We start from the raw sequence: 22,854 nt of genomic DNA, 5'->3' as shown, positions 1-22,854 counted from the left end.
TCCTTGAGCCCATCATTTACGCATATTTGCAAGTAGCTCAAAGATCCTTGCACCCATTCCATCTCTATCATTCCAAAAAACAATAATGGCTCGATACAATCAGGGCCAGTTTGGGCATCGAGAATTCCGGTTGTGGAGGTTGCATTTCTAGTTGTAGTGTTGTAGTGGAGGTTGCTTCCTATTATTACTGCTCCAGTCTCACGATAGCAATACAGATCTGCCCAATGCAACCAGATCCTCCTTCATTTGTTGGCCACTTGGCACTTGTGCTCCTCCGCCTAGAACCCTCCTTAGAGATTTTCCCCTTCTTTGTCCTGATCTTCTTCTCCCCAAATTTAGACACTCTTCTTGCCCTGACCAAAGGTGGCTAGTTCCCAAGTCCTTTAGGAGGTCTTTGAGCTTTCTTATTTTTGTGGGACACTATCCTTTTCCTTCTCTTCTCCTGGTTGAGCCTTTCCTTTGAAAAGAGAATCAAGGTATGAACTAATTTTTGTGGGGCATTATCCTTTTCCTTCTCTTCTCCTGGTTGAGCCTTTCCTTTGAAAAGAGAATCAAGGTATGAACTGATTTTTGTTTTTGTGTTTGTCTTGGTTAGCTTCTTGCTCTGCTCTTTGAGATTGTGGTAGAGCACTTCTGCCCATGCCACCCTTGCTACAGCTTTCACCATGCCAAATGTATTTCTAGACATGCAATAGGGTTTGTAAGTGAGGTTTATCACCACCACAAATCTCATATATTTTTGATTTTCCTCATCAATAGTTCCAATTATCTTGTACTCTTTGCCTTTTCTCTCCAATGAGCTGAATTCTACGATCAGGTCATCATCTTCTATAGGCTTGATTTCCACTTCACCTTCTGCTTAGACATGTACAAGGGGTTGAACTCCCTCTTCTCTCTTGAGGTTGGGATGCTGAAGTTGTTCCAGCTATTCTCCTGCCTTGAAGTTATGTTGGAGATCCTCCCAAGGCAGCTTTGCAAACTCCTTCAAGTCCATCTTCTCTAGCCACTCTGCATGTTTATCTGCTTCCTTGTACAAGGTGGATGACAGGTACTCAAACTCCACCATCCTGCCAAGCAACAGATAGCTAGAGTAGGGTGAGAGAAGGAAGGGATCACAACACAATTTAGCAAGGAGAGGGTAGGTAGCGCAGCAAAGCAAAGAGCGAGGAACATAACTTTTGCACAATAGAAACATGCAAACCAGGAATTTGAGTGAGAAACTATAGTGCCTCTCGGCCACTATCGTGGCGCATGCCTCCCCTTGGTATGACCATAATTTCCTAATGTTTTCATGATTTTCCATCATTGCTTTCAAATACTATTTATTAGTGCCTATTGCATAAGCCACGAGGTCATTTATGGCCGGGTAGTGGTGGGGAAAAATTGATGTGAGGCCTTTCCCTTTCCATCCATGTACCCTTTTTATGGGGAGACACCATCAATATTTCTCGCTACCTCCATGCAATTACTAGCTGACTCTTTGTTTTCTATACATATTGAAATCACATTCACATGGATAGTTTCTATTTTCAGATCTTGTGCTTTTCCCTTTTTGCTCTTTCCAGAATCCTATCTCGATTCCCATTTCTGATCCTAACTAGATTTGGATTCTGCTCCTTGGATGTTTTCTAGTTGTTGAGGTGCTTGTCCTTCTTGTGTCTCTTCCTGTTTTGGCATCCTTCCATGATAAGGCTTCAGCCTATATCCGTTCACTAGTTTCTTTAACCTTTCTCCATCCAAGCTTGCCAGTTTCAAGGTTCCCATTCCCATTTTCTTGATGATTCTTAATGGGTTTATCCATCTCATTTTCATCTTTCCTAGGTGAGGTTGCATTCTAGAGGAGAATACAAGACTGTGTCTCCTTCCTCAAAGATCTTGAATTTTGTGTTCCTATCCACTTGGATCTTCCTTCTTTTCTACACAATCTCTACTGTCCATACATTATATAGTCTTTTCTCATCCAATTTAAGGAGTTGCTCGATTCTATGAACTCTCAGAGATAATCTTTTTGTCACGGCTATTTTGAGGCTTTGTGTGAGGAATTCCTTTGGAACCATTGCTTCCAGCTGGCACACCATGCTAAATGGTATAAGTACCATTGCATTCTTGTAAGCTGTCGTCGTAAATGTCCATAATGCAAAATATAGCTTTGTGTCACAATTTATCCTATTTTCACTAACTATCTTGATCAGAATTCCTTTCAAGATTCTGTTCATGGATGTAACATACCCATTGTAAATAACAATGTACTTGCTTCAGGTTGAAAAATGTAACATACCCATTGTAAATAATAATGTACTAGCTTCAGAGTTAAAAAATATAACTTAGTTTGTCATTTTTACGATCAAAAAACTTCTATTTTTAGAAAATGAGCCATTTTTGCTTAGAAATTTATAATTTTGAATCCAAATTTGGAATCTATGCGTAATTTTACGCTTAAAATAAATTTTTCTGAACTAAAAACGGGTACCCGAAATGGGTTTAATTAAGCTTTTAAGCTTTTAATCTGCGAACTTCCGACCAAAAATAGTAACTATCCAGGCGTCTAATCAACGAACGGAACACGCCCCCATGGTCATGGGGCAAGGCCGGACATTTTCGTCAAAAAAAAATTTTGACCCCCCGGGGTGACAGCGGGCGACCGGCGTGGGCCCCACCACGGGCGCCGCCCGTGAAACGATCGACAATCCACCCGGGACACCCAAGTGTGTACACGACCTAGACGCACCCTCCAGCACACCCCTACACGTACCCCCTCCTCCCAGAACCCTCTATCCACAGGTGTCGCGCTCTCTCTCTCTTGGAGACACCTCCACCCCCATGTGTCACACTTTCTCTCTCTTCGAGACACCTCCACCCCCAGGTGTCTCACGCCCACACTCTCTCCCGGACACCTACACCACCCAGGTGTCACCTTCCCGCACCCGAACGTCCACCCTCCAGCACCTATAAAAGGACCCTCCCAGCCCCCTTCTCCAAGCAAGCCCCCCACGCGCAAGCCCTCCCTCAAGCTCTAGGACATGTCCTACACTCTTCTCCTCCCCCCCCCCCCCCGGTGTGAATAGACTTAAAGTGTGCTTGTTCTCCAACCCTTGCCTTGCTCTTCCCTAGGCCTCCCTAGACGTACACTCTTCTCAAGAGCTCTCCAAGTTAAGGACACCCTCTCAATTTCCCCCCCATATGCGGCGACTTAAACTTAGGCTAAGAGGTCGTTCCTACCCATAAGCCCAACAAGCTTTTCCTACCCCAAACAGACTCCGTTTTCGAATCCGTTTGAACCAGTAGAATTCTCTCTTTTCTCTCCAAGTTCCCAACCTCTTATATTCACCCCGTTCTCTCTCTATCCTCTTAAAACTCTAGTGCTCCTATGGCGTCGAAACGCCGCCGAAATGAAGAACCACGCGCTGCCCAAGGAGGGAATGAAGCGAATCGCGTCCCTGCAATCGACTTCGCCCCTCTTGAAGCGAATAGGCACAAAAACGATAACCAGGTTGGTAATTTAATAAGTTTAAGTGAAATTCTCTCTTATGAAGCTTAATGCAAAGATTCGAAATAATAGGAAAGGAACCAAGGTTAAACCCCTAGTATAGATGGCCTAAAATACCTTATGGTTACTCTTAAGTAAAGTTATAGGAAAATAATCTTGCTTTTGAATCATTGTCTTTCCGAAACGATGGTTTTTGTTAATGTGTGAATTCATTGAATAAAGGCTATGTCTCTTTTTATTGGATATACTGCTGGTTTATTGCTAACATGCAGGTACAGCTTCTCTCCCCCTTAGCTAACTCCGTGCTTGCCTGTGTAGCCGGGCGGAGGATATAGCGAGGCCGGGAGTCGGCCCAGGGCAATCCCCTCCTATGCCACTGGGAATTGGATTTCACCACCAGGGTGATGTATATATGCTGCCTAGTTCTGTGGGTCCAGGCTAGTGCGGTGACTTAACCCCCACCTCATGAGGAGACGTCCCCTCTGAAGGGCGAGAGGGTTTGGTACAAGCGGCAGTACCTGAGGGGGTGATGGGACGGCTTGGCCCTCATCGGCTGGCTGACGACGAGGGGAGACAGTCCGTGAGGTTTACCCAGCTGGTTGAGGCTGGAAGATCGAATTCTAGATCATCGGTGTGGTTGTGGTTGTGGTTGTGGTTGTGGTTGTGATTGGATTGTGGTTATGGTTATGGTTATGGTTTGGACATGGAAGTTTGGATTGGAATATCGGCCCGGTTCCAGGGTCTTTGTAAATATTTTTCACTGTAAGTATGTTCGTTGATTTCAATGTTGTGCTAAGGAAGATTTCTTTTAAGGAATCAAGTGTAATTAATTAACAAAGGAATTTGTTTTTAAGTGTTTCACAGTGTGGTAGGACTTAATTAGAAAACAATTGAACGGGTGAGTGTGTGGAAAGTGGGAGAATGGATGCCCATTTTAAGGATGGGTGGACCCGATCAGTCAGGTAGCTTTCTACTAGTCGTAACTTACGATACTTAGGGAATAGTAGAGTCCCGAACAAGACTTGTTTTAGGGGACCGAGCCAGCGGCCGTGCCTCATGAAATACGGGGGAAAAAGGCGTTGGCTTCCTTGAACCAAGTGTGGGTCTTGTTCCATCTCCACGCACATTCCGTGCTGGGGATTAGAATTTCCTTTAGGATGACTACGCTTCCCCTGCGAGATAGAGTTAGGTCCCTCCGTTTGCTCGTAACCTCGTATTTCTACGAGATCGAGGTGTCGTCAATCGGAAAATAACACGAGACTTAACCGCCTATCAAAAGGATTCCCCCACCCTACGGGTCGGGGTCCTTACACGTGGTATCAGAGCAGGTTTAGACTTGGGAGATTTCATATTGTATTCTCTTATTGCTCTAGGAATTCTTGTTAAACTAATCAAGTTACGGCTGGACGCAGGAGGACGAGATGGATCCCTATTCTCGCTTCCTGGTATTCCCCAATGCATGTTCATGACTGCTTGTCGCTCTTCCGAATTTGAGTTCCGTGACACTATGATGCACATTGTAGACAAGCTAACCCTTCCTCATTACACTCGCATCGAAAGGGGATGGAACAGAGCTGAGTATTGGCATCGTCGATCTACCTATTTCATCATTCGAGCTGAGCACATCGGCAATCTCACCAACGACTTGAGGCGGATCCGATATGCCGAGATGTTGCGGATGGTTCGCCTGTTCTGGTTTATTGGCACTCCTCGTAACACCTATGTCACTATCGATGGGAATCGCATGTTGCAGAATCGATGGGTTTATGATAGTGTGACTCGAGTTGTATCCCCTGATAGAGTAGCCGTTACCCGTCTTTCTAGACGTGGTTTACCTCCCCTACCAGAGACTTATCGAGTTCTTGAAACCATGGGAGAACCCCCCTACTTTTTCAATGCTACCACCGCAGATCTTTATTAGGTTCCCTAGAGGACTACCATGTAAATAAATAAGATTGGATTTAGTCCAATCCTTGTAAATGGCTTGGTTCACTTGTAAATATTAAAGCTTGGAATAAAAGGTTTTGATTTTCACACTCACTGTCTTATGTGTATTAAACCGCCTAAGTGACATGATTCTAAATTGAGCTTCATATTGATAACCAGGATCGTCAACTTCTTGCTCCCAATGCATTATATACAGATACACAGGAGAAGAAGCTTCTCCTCAAACAAATGCAACCTCCCTCATTTAATGGGGCAGGTTCAAAGATTGAAAGGGATGCAGAAGTTTGGATAGAAGCCATGGACGATTACTTTTCGGCTGCTGGTACAGGGATTAGGAATCAATCCATGCTTGCCAGATTCCGTCTTACCGGGGACGCCAAACTTTGGTGGAAGCAATGGTGCCGAGATAAGGGCGTCACTGAAGATAACCAAACCTGGAGTGACATTAAGCAAGCTGTGAAGGGCCGTTATCTTCCCCCATCTCATGAATCTATTAAGATGAACGAGTTCTTCAGCCTCAAGCAGCTTAGCTTAACCTTGGAGGAATACTACTCAAAATTTGTCACACTTGGCAAATATGCTCCACCTATGTCGATCACTCAACAAGTGGCTCGATTTTGCCAAGGGCTGAATGAACCTTTAGATTCTGGCCTTGAAGCAATGAGGCCAACTACCTTGCAAGATGCTCTTACCCGAGCCAAACCTCTGGCTAAAGAAGTAAAGAGTGGTCAAGCAAAGAAGAGAGTCTATCCTGAGTCTAACCCAAGGGGGCGCCTTCATTCTCAGAGGAATTACCAATCGAATTTTCGCCACAACACTACTGGTCAGTACCCCAATAATTTTATCCCCCGCAGTTATGCTAATTCCACTTCAGAATCCTATGGGGACCAAAGGTGCTTTTATTGCAATGAAGTTGGCCACTTCTGGAATGAATGCCCCAAACTTGCAAGACCCTCTCTCAATCCTAGTGTCATTGCTGCTCCACAAGGCGGCCGGGCAGTTCAAGGTCGTGGGATTCCTAATAACCACCAGGATGGACGAGGTAGTGGTGGACGTGGTAGAGGTCGTGGAGTGACTGCCCGTGTCTACTCTATGATTGGTGAACTGACTTTAGAAATGGAAGAAGAAGAGCAAGCCACCATTCATGCACCCGTAGAACATCAAGGACCTAATCAGCAGTTTTCTGTTATCCAAGCTCCGGCTACTTATCAAGGTAGATCTTTCCAGCTCTTGATTGATTGTGGTAGTACGCATTCATTTCTTTCTCCAAAATGCTTGCGTAAGTTACAGTTAGATCAAAAACCAACCCAAGCAATGATTGTTGAGTTAGCTAGTGGAAAAGAAGAAGTATCCCGACATTGTGTGGGAGATCTGGAATTTGAATTGGGTGGTGAATCAACCCATGGGTATTTCAGAAGCTTACCATTAGGGATTTATGATGGAATCCTTGGTATGGACTGGTTAATTAAAACAATGCTGACATTCACTATGCTGAAGGAAGCATCACCTTCAAGAATAGTCAAGGACAGGTAGTATCAGCCCAGGGAAAAACAGGTAAACCCAAATTTCATTTGGTCAAAGCTAATCGCCTTCTTAAGGGAGTGCGCAAGGGCCAACAGATCTTCCTTGTCAAACTCAACAAGGTAGAATAAAGTAACCCAGATTTAGAACCCTCTTGGCTCCAGGAGTTTTCAGATATCTTTCCAGAGGAACTTACAAAACTACCCCCATCTCGAGAAGTAGATCATGGGATTGAGTTAATCCCTGGGGCTGAATCAGTTTCAAGGAGACCTTACAAAATGTCTCTTCCTGAAGCCATAGAGCTCAAGGAACAACTTAGGCAGCTCATTGAGCAAGGATTCATTCGCCCTAGTAATTCCCCATGGGGAGCGCCTGTTCTTTTCCAGAGAAAGAAGGATGGCACGCTTCGTCTTTGTATTGACTACCGAGGCCTAAACAAGGTCACTGTCAAAAACAAATACCCCATTCCTCGCATTGACGAACTTCTTGACAGACTTTATGGATCCAAAGTTTTCTCCAAGATGGATTTAAGGTCTGGCTACTATCAAATTAGGATCAAGGAATCAGATATCTCCAAAACCGCTTTCAATACCCGCTATGGCCACTATGAATTTACAGTCATGCCATTCGGATTAACCAATGCTCCCGCCACCTTCAACCGCCTGATGTAGGATATCTTCCGACCTACTTGGATGAATTTGTCCTTGTCTTCTTTGATGACATCTTGGTCTATTCTCAGTCAAAAGAGGAACATGAGGAGCATGTACGCAAAGTATTGCAAATACTGCGCGAACATAAGCTCTATGCCAAGAAAAGCAAATGTACCTTCTTCACTTCCCAAATTGAATATCTAGGGTTCATTGTCTCCTCCAAGGGCATCTCAGTAGACCCTGCCAAAGTCAAGGATATATTGGAATGGCCACCCCCTAGGACAGTCAAAGAAATCCGTGGGTTTCTAGGCATCACAGGATGGTATAGGACCTTCATCAAGGATTATGCCAAGATAGCTGCACCCTTAACTGATCTCCTCAAGAAGGAATGTAAGATAGTATGGTTACCAATCCACCAAATCAGTTTTAGCCGACTTAAGACTATCCTCACCTCAGCACCAGTTCTGAAGCTCCTTGACTTTACCAAAGAGTTTGAGGTTGTCACACTGATGCTAGTAGCCTTGCACTTGGTGGTGTCTTAATTCAAGAAGGAAGGCCTGTGGCTTACACTTCTCGTAAGCTTAAACCCTATGAAGTCAATTATGCCACCCATGATTTGGAACTCCTTGCAGTTGTTCATTGTTTCAAGTTATGGAGACACTATCTCCTAGGCCGTAAGTTTCTGCTTGACTGACCACCAGAGTTTAAAGTGGATCTTCACCCAGCCCAATCTCAACATGAGGCAAAGTAGGTGGATTGAGATTCTGCAAGAGTTTGATTTTGATATCAAATTTCGTCCTGGAAAGGATAATGTTGTAGCAGATGCCCTTAGTCGAAAATCCTTCCTAAGTGCAATCTCTATGCCAAATAACCCCATCCTAGACAAGGTAAAGCAGGTTTCACCTCATGACCCTGATTACCAAAAGCTAGTAAGCCTAGTTCACAAGGAGGCACCCACAGAAAAGGAAAATGTATTGATCAAGGGATACACCCTCGATGATGAATGCCTCTACTTCATGCATAGGTTATGTATTCCCAAAAATCTTGCACTGAAGAAGATGATCTTGTATGAAGCTCATGATAGCCCCATAGCAGGACACCCAGGTTATGCAAAAACCTTGAATGCCTTAAGGAGAAGTTACTTTTGGCCTGGAATGAAGAGAGATATCCTTCAATACATCAGACAATGCCTTTCATGTCAAAGGATTAAAGCTGAAAGAATCAAAATGCCCGGGAAAATCCAACCTCTGGACATTCCTCAAATGAAGTGGGAATGTATCAGTATGGATTTTGTCACAAGTCTTCCCACAACACAAGGAGGATATGATTCTATCTTAGTAGTTGTGGATATGCTTACCAAAGTGACCCATATTATCCCAGTAAAGAAGACATTTAAATCTTCTGATATTGCCCGCCTTTTCATCAAGGAAATCTTTAGGCTTCATGGATTGCCAAAAAGAATAGTCAGTGACCGGGACTCTGACTTCACTTCAAAGTTCTGGACATCATTATTCCAGGCTATTGGAACACAACTTTGTTTCAGTACAGCTTACCACCCAGAAACAGATGGTCAAACTGAGAGAGTTAATCAGGTTATAGAAGACATCCTGAGAGCCTATTGTGGGCGTGAACCAAAGAAGTGGATTCAGTATCTTCCTCTAGTGGAATTCTCTTACAATACATCCTATCACCAAAGCATAGGGATGTCACCATTCAAAGCTCTTTATGGTCAGGAATGTTTGTCCCCCTTAAATTTCTCTGACCCCACACTAAAGGTTGAAGCCTCTAGGATGATGCTTAAAGAAATGGAAGAACAAACCAAAGCTATTCGTAAGGATATTAAAGCCACCCAGGATCGACAGAAGCATTATGCTGATACCAAAAGATCTAAAAAGAATTTTCCAGCAAGGAGACAAAGTTTTTCTTCGAGTGCGGCCAAAGAGAAGTTCTTTATCTCTTGGAAAATTTAGGAAGCTGAGTCCAAGGTATTGTGGGCCTTATGAAGTCATCAAATGTTTGGGAAAACATGCCTACAAACTTCGCCTCCCGACCCACCTCAAAATCCATGATGTATTCCATGTAAGCTTACTAAAGCCATATGTGCCTCATCCTGATCATGTTCTTGATGATGAACAAGTTGTAATGCCAACTCAGGGAGTCCTTGAAATGAGACCTAATAGAATCATCGACTCTAGAGAAAGAGTGCTTCACAATAGAATCCTTAGGGAACATTTAGTGGAATGGAAAGATTACCCTGAGGAGGATGCCACTTGGGAGGAAGAGTCAACCCTCCAAAAGAATTACCCAGAGTTCGTGCCGAGATGCAGACATCTCGAGTTCTTTTAGTAGGGAAGGATGTAACATACCCATTGTAAATAACAATGTACTTGCTTCAGGGTTGAAAAATGTAACATACCCATTGTAAATAACAATGTACTAGCTTCAGAGTTGAAAAATATAACTTAGTTTGTCATTTTTACGATCAGAAAACTTCTATTTTTAGAAAATGAGCCATTTTTGCTTAGAAATTTATAATTTTGAATCCAAATTTGGAATCTACGCGTAATTTTACGCTTAAAATAGTTTTTTCTAAACTAAAAACGGGTACCCGGAATGGGTTTAATTAAGCTTTTAAGCTTTTAATCTGCGAACTTCCGACCAAAAATAGTAACTATCCAGGCGTCTAATCAACGAACGGAACACGCCCCCATGGTCACGGGGCAAGGCCGGACATTTTCGTCAAAAAAAATTTTTGACCCCCCTCGGGGCGACGGCGGCGGGCGACCGGCGTGGGCCCCACCACCACACGGGCGCCGCCCGTGAAACGACCGACAATCCACCCGGGACACCCAAGTGTGTACATGACCTAGACGCACCCTCCAGCACACCCCTACACGTACCCCCTCCTCCCAGAACCCTCTATCCACAGGTGTCGCGCTCTCTCTCTCTTGGGGACACCTCCACCCCCATGTGTCACACTTTCTCTCTCTTCGAGACACCTCCACCCCTAGGTGTCTCACGCCCACACTATCTCCCGGACACCTACACCACCCAGGTGTCACCTTCCCGCACCCGGACGTCCACCCTCCAGCACCTATAAAAGAACCCTCCTAGCCCCCTTCTCCAAGCAAGCCCCCAGCAAGGCCCTATGCGCAAGCCCTCCCTCAAGCTCTAGGACATGTCCTACACTCTTCTCTCCCCCGTGTGAATAGACTTAAAGTGTGCTTGTTCTCCAACCCTTGCCTTGCTCTTGCCTAGGCCTCCCTAGACGTACACTCTTCTCAAGAGCTCTCCAAGTTAAGGACACCCTCTCAATTTCCCCCCCCCCCCATTTGCGGCGACTTAAACTTAGGCTAAGAGGTCGTTCCTACCCATAAGCCCAACAAGCTTTTCCTACCCCAAACGGACTCCGTTTTCGAATCCGTTTGAACCAGTAGAATTCTATCTTTTCTCTCCAAGTTCCCAACCTCTTATATTCACCCCGTTCTCTCTCTATCCTCTTAAAACTCTAGTGCTCCTATGGTGCCGAAACGCCGCCGAAATGAAGAACCACGCGCTGCCCAAGGAGGGAATGAAGCGAATCGCGTCCCTGCAATCGACTTCGCCCCTCTTGAAGCGAATAGGCACGAAAACGATAACCAGGTTGGTCATTTAACAAGTTTAAGTGAAATTCTCTCTTATGAAGCTTAATGCAAAGATTCGAAATAATAGGAAAGGAACCAAGGTTAAACCCCTAGTATAGATGGCCTAAAATACCTTATGGTTACTCTTAAGTAAAGTTATAGGAAAATAATCTTGCTTTTGAATCATTGTCTTTTTGAAACGATGGTTTTTTAATGTGTGAATTCATTGAATAAAGGCTATGTCTCTTTTTATTGGATATACTGCTGGTTTATTGCTAACATGCAGGTACAGCTTCTCCCCCCCTTAGCTAACTCTGTGCTTGCCTGTGTAGCCGAGCGGAGGATATAGCGGGGCCGAGAGTCAGCCCAGGGCAATCCCCTCCTATGCCACTAGGAATTGGATTTCACCACCAGGGTGATGTATATATGCTGCCTAGTTCTGTGGGTCCAGGCTAGTGCGGTGACTTAACCCCCACCTCATGAGGAGACGTCCCCTCCGAAGGGCGAGAGGGTTTGGTACAAGCGGCAGTACCTGAGGGGGTGACAGGACGGCTTGGCCCTCATCGGCTGGCTGACGAGGAGGGGAGACGGTCCGTGAGGTTTACCCAGCTGGTTGAGGCTGGAAGATCGAATTCTAGATCATCGGTGTGGTTGTGGTTGTGGTTGTGGTTGTGGTTGTGGTTGTGGTTGTGATTGGATTGTGGTTATGGTTATGGTTTGGACATGGAAGTTTGGATTGGAATATCGGCCCGGTTCTTTGTAAATATTTTTCACTGTAAGTATGTTCGTTGATTTCAATGTTGTGCTAAGGAAGATTTCTTTTAAGGAATCAAGTGTAATTAATTAACAAAGGAATTTATTTTTAAGTGTTTCACAGTGTGGTAGGACTTAATTAGAAAACAATTGAACGGGTGAGTGTGTGGAAAGTGGGAGAATGGATGCCCTGACGGTACCATTTTAAGGATGGGTGGACCCGATCAGTCGGGTAGCTTTCCACTAGTCGTAACTTACGATACTTAGGGAATAGTAGAGTCCCGAACAAGACTTGTTTTAGGGGACCGAGCCAGCGGCGGCCGTGCCTCATGAAATACGGGGGAAAAAGGCATTGGCTTCCTTGAACCAAGTGTGGGTCTTGTTCCATCTCCACGCACATTCCGTACTGGGGATTAGAATTTCCTTTAGGATGACTATGCTTCCCCTGCGAGATAGAGTTAGGTCCCTCCGTTTGCTCGTAACCTCGTATTTCTACGAGATCGAGGTGTCATCAATCGAAAAATAACACGAGACTTAACCGCCTATCAAAAGGATTCCCCCACCCTACGGGTCGGGGTCCTTACAATGGATTTCGCCTATCCATTAGCCTGTGTGTAGTAGACTATTGATTTCGTGTGCATAATCATGTGTTTCTTTGTCAGCTTCTTGATCACTTCATTAAAGAAGTGGCTTTCTTGATTTGCTGACTATTTCAATTAGGCATCCAAATGTTGTCATGATAGTTTTATAAAAACTTTGCCATTGATGATGCCTTGTAGTCTTTCAAATCTTTTGTTCCTACCCACTTTGTGCACTAGTTTGTGTATATAATTGTTTCCCAGTCTCTAAATTGCTGGCTCTTGGATGGGCCTACAAAGTCTAGACCCCATTTTTCGAATATCTTGAGTGGTAGTATTGGGGTGTGAGGCATTCTATCTGAGTAATTTGGCTGCCCTATCCTTTGGCACATGTCACACTCCTTTGCAAACATGTGGGCATCTTTCAATGTTGTTGGCCACCACAGTCTTGCTTGGAATACCTTCCTTCTCGTGATTTCTCTGGAAAAGTGGCCTTTATTGATCCTTTGATGTGCTTTTGCCACCAGCACAGCTTTCTATTCATGCTCAGGAACACACCTTCTAAAAATTTGGTCTATGCCCATTTTATATAATTGTCTTGCCACCACCATGAATGACTTGCTTCGGAGAGTCATCTTTTTCCTCTCTGATCTCTTGACATGTACTCTGGAAAAGATAAGTTGGAAAGGAACTGTAGCTAGTTTCTCCTGACTCCAGTTTGGACATGAAATCTACCACTGCATGTTTGTTTCTTGGGTGTGTTCTTGATGGTGAACTCAAACTCAACAACATCCATCTGGCTAACTTGCCTGCTAAATGTGACTTATTCACCAAATATAAGAGTGCCTTGTGATCCACATGAAATTTGAAAACATTACCCAATAGATAATGCCTGAATTTTTTGATTGAGTAGATCATCCCCAGTGATTCATTCTCTGCGGTGGAATAATTTCTCTCTGGCTTTGACAATCTTCTGCTTGCATATAATACACTGGACAGAACAAGATTTCATGTGACTTGTGCATTAAAGCACTTCCTATGGCAAAGTTGGAAGCATCCATGAACACATGGAATACCAGCTCAAAATTTGGCTGATGTGCTGGAGAATCGGTGTTGAAGATAACATCTGATTCAGATTCCAGAAGGCTTCTTGATAGGCTCCTGACCAAACATATTCTACGTCCCTCACACAGTCAGACTGTATAGGGGTATTGTTATGTTTTCCAAGAGCCTCATGAACCTGCTGTGCCACTTAATCAATCCCAGGAGTCTGGCTAACTCCTTGGCATTCTTGGATAGTTGCAACTTTACTATGATCTCGACTTTTTCTGAGTCCCAGTCCTTTTACAGACATTATGTGCCCCAATTGAGATCCGCTCATGTGACTACAAAGGCACACTTACCTGGGTTGAGACTTAGTCTAGCTGTTTATAATTTTTCCAGACACATCATAAGGTGCTTTATGTGGTCTTCTTTTTTCCCAAACACAATGAAGTCATCTACAAAAACCCTTATGAATGTGGTCAAATATTCATAGAATATTTCTTGTACCATTCTTTGGAACGTGACTGGAGCATCCTTTAGCCCAAAGGTCATCACGTTTGAGGCAAAATCCCCCCATTATTCAGTCACAAAGGTTGTTTTCTCCATATTCTCTAGAGCCATGCACACTTGGTTGTAACCACTGAATCCATCCAGAAATGAGTATATCTCATGTCCTGCTATACAACATCCAGTAATGAGTCTTAATGGTAGAGAAAATGGATCCGATATGGTGAAGACATTCAGCTTTCTATAGTCTATGTAGACTCTGAGCTTCCCATTCTTCTTGGGGATAATGACTATGGGTGATAGCCATTTTGCTTTGTCTATCAGGGATATATGAATCCCACTCTCAATATCTTATATATCTCTTCCTTGACCTTCTTTGGAGTACGAAGGATTCATCATTACCTACTCTACCTTATTGGAATTGCATCCTCCTTCAGATTGATCTTGTGCTGATAGAAGCTAGGATCAATTCCTTTCATGTCAGAGTAGTTCTAGGCAAGTATATATTTGTAGGATCTTAATAGCTCCAAGAGTTTATCTCTAAATTCTTGACTCAGTTTTTGCACTGACTCTAACTATTCTGGGCTCTTGATCATCTCCTAAGTTTATTTCTTCTTTCAAGTTGATTTTCCTGACTGTCTTCATCTTCTTTCCCATTTTTTTCTTTTTTCTTTTCTTCATTCTTTAGCACCTCAAGTTGAATGACCATGATAAAGCATTCCATGTGTTGCAAATGCATGGAGTGAGAGAACACAGAGGCGAAGCCACAAGGCCTGTTGGTGGTTTGTGGTGGTGGGGGAGCTGCCACAGAACATTCAATCTCCTTTTAACACCATGCTTCCAGATACACACACACACACACACACACACACACACACACATGCACACACACACACTCTCTCTCTCTCTCTCACTTCCAAACAAAGCCAACTTATACATACCTTCACATCAGCCAATGGGGTTCATCACTATTGTCTCTACATATAAGGAAACCTCTTCACACCTGGACATCTTGGGCCAACTTCCGTCTCCAACCTTCATTAACCCATGTTGAACATTCAACATTTAGTGTGTGTGATAAAAAAGTGAGGCAATCATGATAATAATCAAAAGTTAAGGTTCAATACTTTCATGAATTTTGAAGAAATGTAAAGGTTTCTTACTTGGAAATAATGCCTGATTTGGTGTAGCCCATGTAAACACAAGATTGTACAGAGCATCCTTGGCTCCCTAGGGAAGGAGTGGAGGCACCCAAGGTTAGGTTTGAGCTTGCGAAAGTCATCTTTAAGCAGGACCCCCCAATTGATGAAGGGGTGGGTTGGGATGCAATGCAACCTTCCATGACCATCAAGCTCATTAGTGCTAACCCGAGTGTCTAATCACACTTCTTAATCACCTTACCATCAAGCTCATTAGTGCTAACCTAGCATCTAATCACATTTTTTAATCATAACAAACCAAACTAATTCTAATGACCAAGCCTTTACTCACATCAACCACAGTGCTAATTCTAATAATCATAAGACTCTAGCCACACTTGTATCACAACAACCATGCTACTTTATGTGACCATAAATCTATTTATATAAAAATCATGCTAATTGAAATGCTCAAGAGTCCAATTACAATTGTGAACCATAACCATCATATTTAGTAGTGCTAATTCAGAGTTTAATCAGGCTCCTTGATCATACTAATCATGCGCTCTCTCTAATAATAAAAGGGCTTACTCACATTCGTTATCATGCATTTTAATTCTAATTCTAAAGAATCTTAGTGCCTTATCACACTTATTAACCTTAATGATCGTGTTGATCATGATTAAGAGCCCTTGTTAATGGTAAACCTACGTGCCATTGCTGCAGCTGCACTGCACACAGTTGTCGGCGGTAAGCTAGTAAGTCCCCCCCGGCAACAATGAGATTTTTATCAAGGGAATTTGTGGAGAAATCGACTTGATAGACTCATAAAAAATTATATGCTCAAAAATTAGGGAGAGAAAAAATTTCGAATGATTAACACGTGTAAATATATGTGATTATTCAAAACTTTTTCGCGTAGTTCGGTTTTCTCAAAGTCTGTTTAAAAAATGGACAAATTTCACACCTAATTAATATGGACGGTGAAAAATGCAAAAATTCTCATATTTACAATGTAGGGCAAGTTCAAACCCTTTACTCTTTCATGATGACGTTGAAAAAGCCTAATAACAAGCTCCTTTACTTCTAACTAGTACTTGACCTGCACGTTGCAGCAGAATGTGCATTGCCCTCTTAGTATTACTCTGTATCCATGTGTAGGGTAAAACATAAGGAGCATATCCTATGGTCAACGTAGAGATGGGTTGGCGAATCTTTCTTTGATAGAAGGTAGAGTTTGTAGGGAATGTTTGAAAATTTTCAAGGTATATGCTCACTTTTAGTGTAAATTTAGTGATTTTCCTCTAAAATTTAGCTTAAAAATGCTACATTGGGCTAATATATTAAAAAAATCATCATTTTTTTTGTCTAAAATAGCGTAGGACTTTTGGAAGACCCCTTTGGGCTAAATTTTGCCCTTAACTTTTTCCTTGTCCATGTGCCACGTGGTTAGAGAGGAGCTCTCAAACCTGCCACCACGGAGTAAATATGGGATTACTTTCACACATTACTGCTCGAGCAGCTGTGCCACCTTCGAAAGAGAGAGCATATAGAAGGAGAGAGCATGCAAGTCATGGACCCGTGTGTAGAAACAAAACTCAACAATCACATTGAAATAATATATTCAATTACCCTATGTACCAACTTGTGAGTTTATGTTCGAATATGAGTGACTATACGTGTGAATACACTCATAGTGTGAGATGTATATATGTTTTGTTGGGACGCACACTACTATATATATGTATGTGTACATGTGTGTGGGTTTACACATCTCTCTCTCTCTCTCTCTCTCTCTCTCTCTTACACACACACACACACACACGCACATATGCTTCTCTCGCTCTCTCTCTCTCTCTCTCTCTCGTGCTACTATAGGTATAGACCCTTACACTCACACAGTGTACATGTGTGTGTGTGTGTGTGTGTTTTTGTGTGTGTACACACACATGGACATGTATATGTTTATACGTGTGTATGTGTGTATCAATTGTGTATGCCAACGTTGTGAGTGTGCATGTGCATGGGAGTGTGTGTGTCTTCATGTGTCGATAGTGCGTACACACATGTCTACATGATTGCACCATCTACATCAAGTAGTAAAGCCTTAACGAAGGCCGCTCATGCTACCCTCATGCTCAGACTATGTGTGAGTTGACTATGCATGTGAATATGTGTCAAGCCTGTGTACACATGCATGTGATTGTGTGCGTGTCATCCTGTGTGTGTTTGTGTGTGCAAACACTGATGTGTATGCACATGTATATCTCTGTGTATGTGTGCGCAAGACAATGTGGGTGTGCATCTATGCGCTTGTGTGTGTGTGGATGCACGTTTATAAGTACATGCATGTGTGTGTACATGTGTTTATGTGTGTGCATGCATATGTGCCCATGCATGTGTGTTTGTACGCTCGGGTGTGTACATGTACATGTGTATATTTGTGTGTGTGTGTGTGTGTGTGTGTGTGTGTGCGCGCATATATATGTGTCGATTCTATGTGCACATGCGTGTGTGTGATTGTGTGTATGTCGATTTTGTATGTTTATGTATGTGCACACACGTGGAAGTGTATATGTGTATACATGTGCATTGAGTTTGTGTGTGCTAACTCTCTGTGTGTGCGCATGCATGTGCGAGTGTATGTAGGCTATGTGTTGATAGTGTGTATGGTTCACATGCTTGTGTGAGTGCACCTTTATGTATTAAAGCCTTAATGAAGGTGGCTCTCACATTACCCTCATGTTAAGATTGTGTGTGTATCAACTCTGTGTGCATGCATATGATTATGTGTGTCGACAAAATCACATGTGTGCATGCAGCACTATCTTTGCACTTGTGTGTGCATGTGCTTATGTGTATGGACGCAAACGTGTATACATATGCATATGTGTGTACGCGTGTGTGCCTGCATGTCCGCTTGTGTGTGCATGTGTGTGCATGCATACCAACACGTTTGTGTGTGTGTGTATACATATGCATGTGTGTACGCGTGTACATGTTCAAGTGTGTGCATGAGCATGTATTTATATGTGTATGTTGTGTGTCTGTGTGTGTATGCATGCAAGTAAGTGTGTATGTGCATCATGTGCACTTCTGTGTGCACGCACATATGTGGGTGTGTGTACACACATGTGCATGCGTGTGATTAAGTGTGTCAATTTTGTGTACACGCATGAGAGTGTGTATACGTGTGGCTATATATATGCCCATGTATGTCTTTGTGTGTCCGCAAGAGAGTGTGGGTGTGCATCTATGTGCTTATGTGCATGGATGCACATTTGTATGTACGTGCATGTGTGTGTGTATGTATACATATGTACGCATGCATGTGCACTTGTGTGCATGTGTATGCATGCATATCATACGTGCATATATGCATATGTGTGCACACTCGAGTGTGTGGTTGCACGTGTTTGTGCATATGCATGTATCTATGTGTGTTTATGCATGCGTGTGTGCGTGTGTGCAAGTGTGGTACAAGCATACACTTATGTGTATGTGTGTGTGTGTGTGCAAGTGTGTGCGTGCAAGCATACAAGAGTATTTGTATACATGTGTATGGCTTTATCTGTATGTGCATGTGTGTGGGTGTGTATGCATGCACATGCATGTATGTGAATTATGTATGTGTTGATTCTATGTGCACGAATAAGTGTGTGTCGATTGTGTGTATTTATGTGTGTGCACACGAGTGGAAGTGTATGTGTGTATATGCATGCATGTGAGTGTTGAGTATGTGCATGCTAACTCTGGGTTACACATGTGTATGCGAGTGTGTGTCTTTATGTGTCAATAGTGTGTGCGTGTACATGTCTATGTAATTGCACCCTCATCTGTTAAAGCCTTAATGAAGGCAATTCACATTACCCTCACGCGCTGAGACTATGTGTATTGACTCTGTGTATGCACATGTATGATTGTGTGTGCCCACAATCACATATGTGCGTGCAATGTGTACTTATATGTGTGGCTATTCATATGCACGTATATGTGTCTTTGTGTGCACGTACATAAGAGAGTGTGTGCACACATCTATGTGCCTGTGTGTGTGGATGCATACATGTATGTGTACGCATGCACGTACACTTGTGTATGTATACGTGACATGCATACATGCATGTGTGTATGTGTGTATGTACACTTGAGCATGTGCACGTACTTGTATTTGTACTGTGCATGTGTGCATGCTAGTGAGTGTGTATGTGTGTCATGTGCACTTGTGTAGGCATGTGTGCACGCACATGCATGTGGATGATTGGGTGTTAGGTGTGTGTCGATTATGTGTGCACACATGCGAGTGTGTGTGACTTTGTGTACATGCGTAGTCGTGTTTGTGTGCATGTACATATGCAAGTGTATGACTATGTGCGTGTATGCTTGCATGTGTCTATGCGTGTATAAGTGTGAATGAGTGCATGAATGAGTGTGCATGCTAGCGGGTGTGTATGTGCGCCATGTGCACGTGTGTGGGTGTGTGTGCATGCACATGCATGTGGGTGATTGGGTGTGTGTCGATTCTATGTACACACATGTGAGTGTGTGTTACTTTGTGTACATGCGTAGTTGTGTGGGTGTGCATGTGCATATGTAAGTGTATGCCTATGTGTATGTATGCTTGCATTTGTCTATGCGTGTATAGTTGTATGCAAGTGTGTGTGCATATGTGTGTCTGTGTGTGGGTACACATGTGTATGTGTATGTATGCATGTATGTAAAACTTTTATTAAGAAAAAATATTTTTTGAAAATAGGAATGGTTATTGCTTTTACTTTTTTTTTCATTGGTGGAGATGTGTGGTGAGGTGTGCTCACTTATTATATCCCAAATAGATGCACCTTACATATAATGATGGGGTGTTCTATTTTCAAATAATGATAATAGAGAGTATATTTTTCATCATATAAGTGACCTCCCTATAGTAGCAATGCCCCCTCTTTCACTCTCCCTTCTTACACATGGTAAAATGAGATGGTTACAAAGTGACAAGTGGTTGAATGATGTGGCAAGGAAAAAATAGTGAAAGTAAGAGTGACAAGTGGTTGAATGACAAGTAAGAGTGACAAGTGGTTGAATGATGTGGCAAGGGAAAGATAGTGAAAGTAATAGTGCAAGATTATCTTCTCTAAGCTCATTTGCATTATCTCTAATCACAATATTAAAGGAGAGGTAATCCAATTAAATTGGTCTCATGAAGGTTTCTACTACCTTTTTTAAACCTTTAGAGTGTATTTCAACAATTGAGGAGCTTCGACATAAACATTAGTGCGCTCCTTAGTTTAAACAAATACATAAGGAATTTGTACAAAATTATTTATTTTCTGTTTAATAGAGATTAATGTTTTCAGTGTTCAGGGATTTTTTTTTTGTTTAAACCGTAACACGTTTTTCTTTAGTGAAGTAAACTTTCTCAAACGTCCGCCCGGCAGAAAGATTAGTGCGCTCCTTAATTTAAACAAGTACATTAAGCATTCGCTCAAATAAGAAAATAAACTACATTAAGCAGAAAATGATTATTATCTAATATATATTAATAGAGCAATGTTGGCAAATAATAATCACTTTCTTCAATGAAACCGGAACATATTCTATAGTTGCGAGTAAATTTACTAAAGTCCATTAATTAATACTTTCGATAAAGTATAAAAAAGAACTCAATTAGCATATGATTCAGTGGGGAAATTTTTTTACTTTCTTCGATTAAACCGTGAGTGGAATTGCTAAACATCTAGAATTTCATTTTGATTGAGCTTAATACGTTCGACACGATTAAGCAAGGTTGTACTTTTAGGTAGGCTTAGGCAGAAATCATGTATAATTAAGCTTAATTATACATGATATCCGCGTGAGCCTGCCTAAAATCGCGCAGAAGACATGTAAAATTAAGCGTAATTGTACATGGTTTTCTGCTTGAGCCTTCCTAAAATTACAACCTTTGCTGGCAGTCCTAAGCTTAATCTATAAGCTTAATACTTTGTATGATTGTAGGGTTAAGAGATTAGGAAGTCGAATGACCTGGGAGGGGGACGAAGAGGACGTCGGTGGGCGTCAAGACGCTGCCGTTAATGAGGCCGTTAACCTGCTGCAGCTGGGACACAGTGGTGTTGTACTGGCCGGAAATGCTCGAGAGGCTGTCGCCGGATTGGATCTGGTAACACAAAAGCTCTGCAGGGCGGCCCTCATCGTTAGCATTACAGGGTATAGGTATCCGAAAAACTTGCTCGGGAAGAATCATGTCAGGATTAGAAATATTATTAGCTATCGCAATCTCTTGATAAGTGACCAGATTAGAGTAGTAAGCTTGGGATATCGTGGAAATTGTGTCCCCATTCTCCACTGTGTAGTTCGTTGAGGTCACCGCAGGTGTGCCATTCATGCACCCACACGTTTGGGGTATCCTGTACACCTTCCCGGCAGGCACCACCACCGTCTCTAGGCCCTGCAGGGAGAGATTGAAGTCATTGGGTCCTAATAGAGAGGTGTAGTCTAGTGAAAAGAGAGAGGCTATCTCAGAGAGGAGCAGATTGTTTGAAGGCACATAACCCACCATAGCTTGGGCTTGCTGTGGTGCAAGCCTGTGGTGTAATGGCATCACCTGACACAATGGGCACCCTCAAGGTAAGCAATGGCAAAGACAGGAAGAAGAAGAAGGTGAGCATGTGGAAAAGCTCCATTGCTATGGTCCAGTTAGTGGTTTAGGCAATCTTACATACCACCGCAAAGTAGGACAGGAACGTGTGAATGGGAATATGGTCGACAAGTGCGAAAGAACAATAAGGACTCACGTCTAGTCTACACGGTCGTCTCTTGACTCTATTCGGTCAAGATGGTTACGCCCTTCAAGAAATGCTTGCGGAACTAGTCCGTTTATTTCCCAAATGTTTCTCTCATGACTTTTCCACTCTACCTTCAAACTTGCAAGCTGGAACTTGAAGATTTGATTCTTGAGAAGTCTGGACAAAATCGGTTCTTAATTTGAGTCATGAAAATTACACTTTTTCTGACACTAATGTGGACATACTATGGGGTCGGGCTTCTGCTGTTGTATTTAGGTGGCGTTCCCACATCTCAGTTTCGTTTAATGAAGGCCACATCACATGTGAGGAAAATTCAAGAGTGGAGAAAAATAAACACTCTAAGTCACTGTTTTGAACTAGATTTTCCAACTCCTCCATTTTTGGCAGAGTTCAGATTTCCTAGCTTCATTTAGTAGTAGGTACATGGAATGCATCGGCCCCTTGAGGGATCGCCCTCTTCCTAGGCACACTCACGCTTCACTTTTTATGGTCATGAGTCATGAGTGCTAATGACTCAAGATATGAACAAGTGGGAGAAACACGTTAGACAAGAGTTTTCATATCTTGAGTCATGAGTGCTCATGACTCTAGATATGAACAATTGGGAGAAACACCGTATGCTACCTACCGCAATGTTTAGGTAATTATTCTTTTGAGGGCCTTAACATCTATCCTTTTCAAACACTCTTAAAATTTATGAAGGTTTAATTCTATTTAGATCAAAAAATGACGAAAAAGATTGTTCGAAATTATAGTTCACTTTGGATCCATCGTGAAAAGGATTGTTTGAAAATTGAACAAGTTATAG

At 42.7% G+C, this 22,854-nt stretch overlaps 1 protein-coding gene across 1 annotated transcript; it reads right to left on the bottom strand.

Annotated features, from left to right (window-relative positions):
• Positions 1 to 20,961: 20,961 nt before the first annotated feature.
• LOC147625615 (lysM domain-containing GPI-anchored protein 1-like) lies at positions 20,962 to 21,928 on the bottom strand. Its single transcript, XM_086817807.1, has one exon. It carries the CDS (start codon positions 21,839 to 21,841, stop codon positions 21,248 to 21,250), a length of 594 nt encoding a protein of 197 aa, XP_086673933.1. The 5' UTR covers positions 21,842 to 21,928; the 3' UTR covers positions 20,962 to 21,247.
• Positions 21,929 to 22,854: the final 926 nt, after the last annotated feature.

This window comes from Cibotium barometz, chromosome 23 (assembly GCF_041138505.1).
Source record: "Cibotium barometz isolate CiBa-2024 chromosome 23, ASM4113850v1, whole genome shotgun sequence".
Lineage (NCBI taxonomy): Eukaryota > Viridiplantae > Streptophyta > Polypodiopsida > Cyatheales > Cibotiaceae > Cibotium > Cibotium barometz.
This window is presented reverse-complemented; position numbering and strand designations above follow the sequence as displayed.